Here is a 7319-nt window from a genome sequence, read left to right as displayed (position 1 = left end):
AAACCACTTAGGTACTGATGCACTCCTCACCTAGTGGTCACATTGGTGCTGGAGCTGCATCACTGTTTATCACCGTCACAGCCCTCCTACAGTCCAATCCCTACGGAGTGGCGACCATCTCAGCACAGCTGTGTGTTCATAGCTTCCTTTCCTGAAAACTACCCTCTTGTCTTAAGGATAAAACCCAGGCACGCTTGCAGGGCACACTAGACCCTGTGTGAGCAGGGCCCAGCACCCCCTGAACTCCAGTGCTCAGAAGAGCTCCCCCTCTTCCCGGCCCAGGGTGCCGGCCCCTCACCTCTCCTGCGCTAACCTCTATCAGCCCGGGTCTCTCCTTCTCCAGGAGGTCCCCACACTCCCATCACAAGGCTGCTGGGCTTCCACCTGTCACTGTGCCTCACTGTTTTTCTCCTTCTGTACAACTGAACGAAACTAGACCCAAAGTATTTATTATCTAAATATGTGTATTGTCTGCTGTCATCATCAGAGCTCCATGAGTCCAGGGGAAGAATCGGTCACCTTCACCCATGAATCTCATGTCTGGATATAGTAACTGCTCAATAAACATTGGAAGGAAGGAACACATTTTGCATTTTCAGCGTCTCGGGAAAGGGAAGGGGCTTCTCCAAGGTCACACAGGTTCTATGAAAAGCAAAATCAGAAATGGAACCAAGCAGTGCGCTGGGCGGTGCCACGCATGTGTCTCTTGCTTCCACGGCGCTTGGACAGAACAGACCCAGGGGCGCCCCTTCCTCCAGACTCTGACCACCCTCCAAGCTTTTCTCCAGTCACAACCTTGGAATCACCCACTCAGCTCTCCTCGGCCTCCGGGACCAGCCAACACCATTTTCTGAGCTTAGCTCCGTACTGCCGACCAAGCATGAGCCCCCAGATTCGTCACCATTACTCCGCCAGGTGGAGGCCGCCCTCACCCGCCTGGTAACGCGCATCTGCCGCTCTCCCACACCTACCTGTCTCTGCGCTTCTCTTTCGACCCGACGCAGCAGCTCGCGAGGGCGTGAGACATCGTTTGGCGAACTGGCCGAGGAGAAGCCGGAGGGCCCGAGCTCACCGGAAAAGGCAAAAGCAGCGCTGTGGCCGCGCCCGCTTCCAGGACGTGCCGAAGCCGTCCCAGGAGCAGTGGGTAAAGCCCAGGACGCCACGGAAGCCGCCCGGCTGACGGAGAAGAACCCGCACCAGGCCCTGTGGCTCCGCAGGCCCGGGGTTCTCCCCGCGCAGACCCCACCTCTGGACTTGCCGGAGCCACTTCCGGGATGAGCAGGTGAAACTCACCAAGAAGATGGGCGACCGCCTGACCAACCTCCGCAGGCTGCCCGGCCCCCAGGCTGGGCTGGGCGAGCGTCTCTTCCAAAGGCTCCGCCTCAAGCACCACTAGGAGCCCCCGGAGCCCAGCGGCCTGTGAGGAGCCCCTCTGGGGTCAGGGCTCCTCCCTGAAGCCTCTCTCTGCAGCCACTGGGCAGCTTGTTAACCACCCTGGAGCCCTCTCCAAGCCTTGGGCCAAAGGGAAACAGGAAAGCTTTCTGCAGCGGAAAAAAAAAAAAAAAAAGATAACCAACAAGGACCACTGTATAGCACAGGGTACTATATTCAATATCTTGTAATAAATTATAATGGAAAAAATGTTTAAAGGAATATTTCTATCCAAAAAAGAATATATATGTATATATGCATATATGTATATATATATCCGAATCACTTTGCTGTACACCTGAAACTAGCACAATATTGTAAATCAACTATACTTCAATAAAAAGGAAAAAAATTGGAACCAACCCAATGTCCTTCAACAGGAGAATGAAAAAATGTACTATGGCATCACATTGTATCAGATATGTAGCAAAATAGGAAGACATGCATGGGAATGATAAACAGAAAATGCAAAATCTAATAACCTTAGGGGAGGGAGGGAGGAAAATGGATGGGGGGTACACAGAGGGCTTAGACTGCTTCTGTAAAGTTGTATAGTCTTCTAAGTTTATTAGTGAGGATAGGGAGCCATTTATATGATTCCGAATAATTTTTGTATACAGAAATGGTTCAAAATAAAATTAAGAAAAGAATCCCTAGGACTTCCCTGGTGGCACAGTGGTTAAGAATCCACCTGCCAATGCAGGGGACACATGTTCAATCCCTGGTCCGGGAAGATCCCACATGCCGCTGAGCAACTAAGCCCATGTGCTACAAATACTGAGCTCGCGCGCCACAACTACTGAGCCCACGCGCCTAGAGCCTGTGCTCCACAACAAGAGAAGCCACCACAATGAGAAGCCCGCGCACCGCAACAAAGAGTAGCCCCTGCTCGCCACAACCAGAGAAAGCCCACCTGCAGCAACAAAGACCCAATGCAGCCAAAAGAAAAAAGAAAAAGAAGAAGAAAAAGGACTCCCTAGGTTTATCAGTCAAGATACAATAGGTTCTGCTGCAGTAACAACGCCAAAGCTCAGTGGCTTTAATCAAACAAATGATAATTTTAAATGCTATATATCCAAGGAAGATGAGAATCAGGTTCTGGTCACTGTAGATACATACTCTGGAATTCAGGCTGATGGAAACTTCACTTCACCCAACAGATCCCCACGCACAGAACAGCCTGGATGGAAAGTGGTGAACCGCTTGCTGGCTCTCATCTTGTGCTGAAGTTGACACACATTGGTTTCACTTATAGTTCATTGGGCAAAGGGAATCACATGGCCACGTCTAACTGCAAAGGAAAATGCAATCTTATCACGTTCCCATAAGGAGGAGAAACAGAGAATTTAGGAATGACCTTCATGTTTAGCATCTCCTACCCTGCCCTTCCAAGAAAACAACTTAAGGTTGTTCCAAAGATCTTGCATATCTCTTTCTTATTTGGTTTTACAACCCTCTACAGTTTTGTACATGAGAAAATGTAGGCACAGTCCAGAGAAGTGTGTTGACCTCTCCAAGGTCACGCAGCCAGGCCATGAAATTAACAGTTGGAGGGCTAGAGACCTCAGCCCTGTCCTTGGTGCTGCCGAAAACCACCAGTCTTTGGGCTCTTTCCTCCAAAAGACCATTTCCCGGGACTTCCCTGGCGGTCCAGTAGTTAAGACTCCGCACTTCCACTGCAGGGGGCACGAGTTCATCCCCGGTCAGGGAACTAAGATGCCGCATGCCATTGCGCGTGGCTGAAAACAAAAGCGTTTCCCAAACGTCACACCACCTAAGGACTTTTGCAAATAAATCCCAGTACCACCAGTGTTGCTGTTTGCTGAATATCTTTCTGCAAACGGACTTTAAAAACCTTACATTCATAAACTTTGTCTCACTAGGTTATCACGAGCCATGCGGAGGAGGTGACCACAAAAACGTTTAACATGAAAACAGAACAAAGGTTATTCAATTCTGGTCAGTGTCAACTGACTGCCAGAGCTTACTCATACAGGTTAAAAAGAGAAATTCGAATTAGTTCGCAGACACCGAGTGCCCCACGCAGGCTGTCTCCTGCGGGAACTGACAGGTTATTAGGAAGAAATTCATCACTTTCTCGCCGGGGAGGGGGAGACCCGGCTCCCGGGAAGCCCCGGCCGGTCCTCCAGTGCGCCTGCGCCGAGGCGCTGACGCCAGCCCAGGCCACGCCCCCTCCCGGAGCGACCACTGGCCTCGGGGGCGGGGCCTGGGCACAAGATGGCCGCTGCGCGCCCGGAGCCCCTGAGTCCGAGCTCAGCGGCCCCGGAGCCGAGATCCCCGGAGCCTCCGGACCTGGTGCGGGCGAGGAAGGGGCCTGGGCGGGGGGCTCGAGGCGGGAGGAGGGCGCAGGGCGGGGGGGCGGGGCCAGGGCGGAGCTTAGGGCTGGGCGGGGAAGGTATTTAGGGCTCCGGCCCTGGGGGCGGTGCTTCTCGGGGTGGGCGAGGGGTGGGGCTTAGCACGGAGCCTATGAGGGTGGAGGGGCGGGGCCTGTGTGGGGGTGGAGCCTGAGGAGGGGGTTGGGCGGAACATCTGAGCTGGTGATAGGTCCAGAGAGAGGAGTCCCAGGGATGAAGTTTGTCTAATTAGGGGGCGGAGCCTTCAGAGGGCGGGGCCTCAGAAATTCTAAGGTGGAAGGTTGGGAAGGTGACCCTGAAAGACAAAGGTGTGGGGTTATGGTTGGGGCATGCACGTTGGGGTGGGCGAATGATTCTGCAAGGGTCTGAGTGATGCGTCCTGATGCCCAGGGGAGGATCTGGGGGGAGAAATGACTGCTCCAGGTGACTTTGGAACCCCATTCAGGATGGGAGAGTATCTGAGGACAACCATTCATTCAACAGACATTTACTCAGCTCCTACTTGGGCTAGACAGATGGAGAGGTGAATGAGACACATAAACTGTATTCTTTTGCAGCTTGCAGTCGGGTAGGGAAGAGAGACAATAGACGAGACTTACTGTGTTACGTTCTATAAAAAAGAGTGAGCTGATAGAGTTGGGGGGTAGGGGAGCTAAATTTAGACGAGAAAAGTCAGCTGTGTGCCGGCTTATATTCACACTAGGGTCAGAGAGAGAAGCAGCAGCCAGATCATGATGGATAGTAGACGGCGCTGTTGGATTTTAAGAGCAGTTGGAGTCATGGGAGGGTTTTGAGTGGGAAAATGACTGCCGTCAAAATGATTTCCGTTTTCAAAAGGTCATTCGGGCTGCTTTGCGGATGTGGGTTATAAGGGAGCAGGCGTAGGAACAGAGTCATTCAGAGGGTCAGGGGACTTGGCAAGAAATGATTGGCTTAATTGTAAGTGGGGTGGAGGAGAGAAATGGCTGGATTTGTGATATATTGTGGACAGGAGGGGAAGTCTTGGTGGTCATACGGCAGAATCTCAGAGGAAGGAGAGCCGAATCTAGAAATTAAGGGGCTCAGTATGTTACAGAGTGTGTTTTAGTAAGTGTGTTTAATAAGTGTGTTTAATAAGGCGTGTTGGGGAGGCCTTGAGGCAGAGTCCACAGGCTCCTTGTTTCTTCCCCCCCCCCCTTCACCCAGGTCCTGGTGCCTGATGACAGCCGCCCGGCCACCCCCCCGAGTGACCTCATCGAGATCCAGGTGGTGAAGGTGACGGACACCACGCTGGTACCTGAGCCCCCGGAGCCAGGTTCTCTCCACTGTGCCTTGTGCCCAGCTGTCTTCCGGCTGGTCTCCGAGCTGCTGTTCCACGAACACGGCCACCTGGCGGGGGCTGAGGGTGGTGGGCAGGGTGGGGACCCAAGCCGGTGTCATGTGTGTGGCCACAGCTGTCCAGGCCCCGCCAGCCTCCGTGCCCACTACAGCCTGCACACGGGGGAGCGGCCCTACCGCTGCCCGCTCTGCCCCCGGGCCTTCAAGGCCCTGGCACCTCTGCTGCGGCACCAGCACCGACATGGGGTGGAGCCGGGGACCTCTCAAAGGCCTCCGGAGGTGGCGGCGGCTCAAGAACAGCGGCCCGGGGTGCCCCAGGAGAGGTCGGAGGTGGTGATGGCTGCGGCGGCTGCAGGCGCGGCGGTGGGGAAGCCTTTCGCCTGCAGGTTCTGCGCCAAGCCGTTCCGCCGCTCCTCAGACATGCGAGACCACGAGCGGGTGCACACGGGCGAGCGGCCCTACCACTGCGGCGTGTGCGGCAAGGGCTTCACCCAGTCCTCGGTGCTCAGCGGCCACGCCCGCATCCACACTGGCGAGCGCCCCTTCCGCTGCACCCTCTGCGATCGCACTTTCAACAACTCCTCCAACTTCCGAAAGCATCAGCGCACCCACTTCCACGGGCCGGGACCGGGGTTGGGAGACTCTGGAAGCCAGCTGGCATCGGGGGCCGAGGGGTCAGGGAGTGGGTGTGGGGCAGGAAACACTCTGGAAGAGGGACGTGGGGAGACCGCCAAAGTGAAGGTGGAGATCAACCAGTAGTCTGGGAGAGCAGGAACGTGGGAGGTAGGCGGCAGGTTGCAGGGGAGGGGTGGGTGGGAAATGGAGGCAGGGAAGGAAGGGGAGAGGTGACATAAGAGCCCACGGAGATGGCAACGAGCGGCCAGTGTGGGCGAGCAGAGGGCGAAGCGGGCTCAGGACGCTCACAAACCACACAGCACCTGCACGAGACTCAGAGGAAGGCACAGAGGCAGCCCTGTGGATGCCCGGCGAAATGCAAGGAACACGGGCTCGATTTCATTGCCCCATTTGCCCCCCTGACGGGTTTTCCTTGCGCAAGACACGGCTTGCGGCAGCAGAGCTGAGCACTGCAGAGGGGGGACCAGGATGGAACCTTTTGCCTACCTCACTGGATTGCACTGACCATGGGATGCCTACCCGTCCTCAGGCAGAAGACGCCCACCGGGTCCTCCATAAAGAGACTGGGACCCCATCACCTCAAAGCCAGAGGGTCCCCAAGTCATAGCCAAGAGCGCTCAAGTCACAAGGATGGAAGCCTGGCCGTAAGAATTTTGACTGCAGGAGCTGCTAGCCCTGCTCCCATGTGGTCCCTCCCTAAGCCACTCAGACTCCTCTTCCAAGGCAACTGAAAACCCAGACTACGAACAGTCAACCTAACATCCCCCTCCTAAAGCTTCAGGCTCAGAGCCCATGGTCCCCCAGGTCTACAAAGTAGCCTCAAGTTTCTCTGACTACCTTCACTCCCAATTTGAAGCAAACGGCTTACAGCCTGGTCCCAAGCTATGCCAAGGAATGGTTGGTGGGTGGCAGTGTGGTGGCCTGGCTGGCGTCTGGCGGGTGGGGAACAGGAGTTGGGTCACTGGGGGGTTGGGCAAAGGAGGAGCTGGAGGTGGGAAGCCTCCAGTTCTATTCCCATTAAAGGACTTTATGAAGGGTTTTCTCTATGTTGGTCTTGTGTTCCAGGGCTGGGGGTAGAAGGGCCACACTCTGGTCCTGGCCTCAGCAGTGAGTTGCAACTCTCTCCAAACCTCTGTTTCCTCATCTTTAGAAAGGGGTGGACAGCATCTGGCTATTCAGAGAAGCTATGTGGTTCAGCTATGGGATTGGGGGTCAGGGAAGTTTGGCAAAACGAAGGGACTCCTGTGTCAGGATACTAAAGAAGGGAGAGCCCCGGATTTGCACCCCTTCCTGTTCACCCAACACCCCCATGAGCTGTCCCACAGACAACTCATAAGGGGAACAGAATTCAGTTTTTACCAAGGAAACGCCCATGTTTCCCATCACTGGCATCACCACCCAAGCTAGAAGCCTTGGCAGGTTCCTTGAGTCTTTTTCATCCTTCATCCATTTATCTGACTCCCTATCAATTTCCCGCTGTTGAGCCAAATATCTTTGGAATCTGAACGCTTCTTTTCATCATCACTACTCTTGTAGACCAAGCCAACAGTGGTCTCACAC

At 54.7% G+C, this 7319-nt stretch overlaps 1 protein-coding gene across 1 annotated transcript; it reads left to right on the top strand.

Moving 5' to 3' along the window:
- Positions 1 to 3659: 3659 nt before the first annotated feature.
- Positions 3660 to 5914, top strand: ZNF784 (zinc finger protein 784). The gene is made up of 2 exons (XM_061173452.1): positions 3660 to 3747; positions 4992 to 5914. The coding sequence occupies exons 1-2, from the start codon at positions 3670 to 3672 to the stop codon at positions 5880 to 5882; spliced, it is 969 nt and encodes a 322-aa protein (XP_061029435.1). The 5' UTR covers positions 3660 to 3669; the 3' UTR covers positions 5883 to 5914.
- The last annotated feature ends 1405 nt before the right edge of the window (positions 5915 to 7319 follow it).

The sequence above is a fragment of the Eubalaena glacialis genome, chromosome 18 (assembly GCF_028564815.1).
Source record: "Eubalaena glacialis isolate mEubGla1 chromosome 18, mEubGla1.1.hap2.+ XY, whole genome shotgun sequence".
NCBI lineage: Eukaryota > Metazoa > Chordata > Mammalia > Artiodactyla > Balaenidae > Eubalaena > Eubalaena glacialis.
The sequence above is the reverse complement of the archived record's forward strand: the minus strand, read 5'-3'. Positions and strand labels throughout refer to the sequence as shown.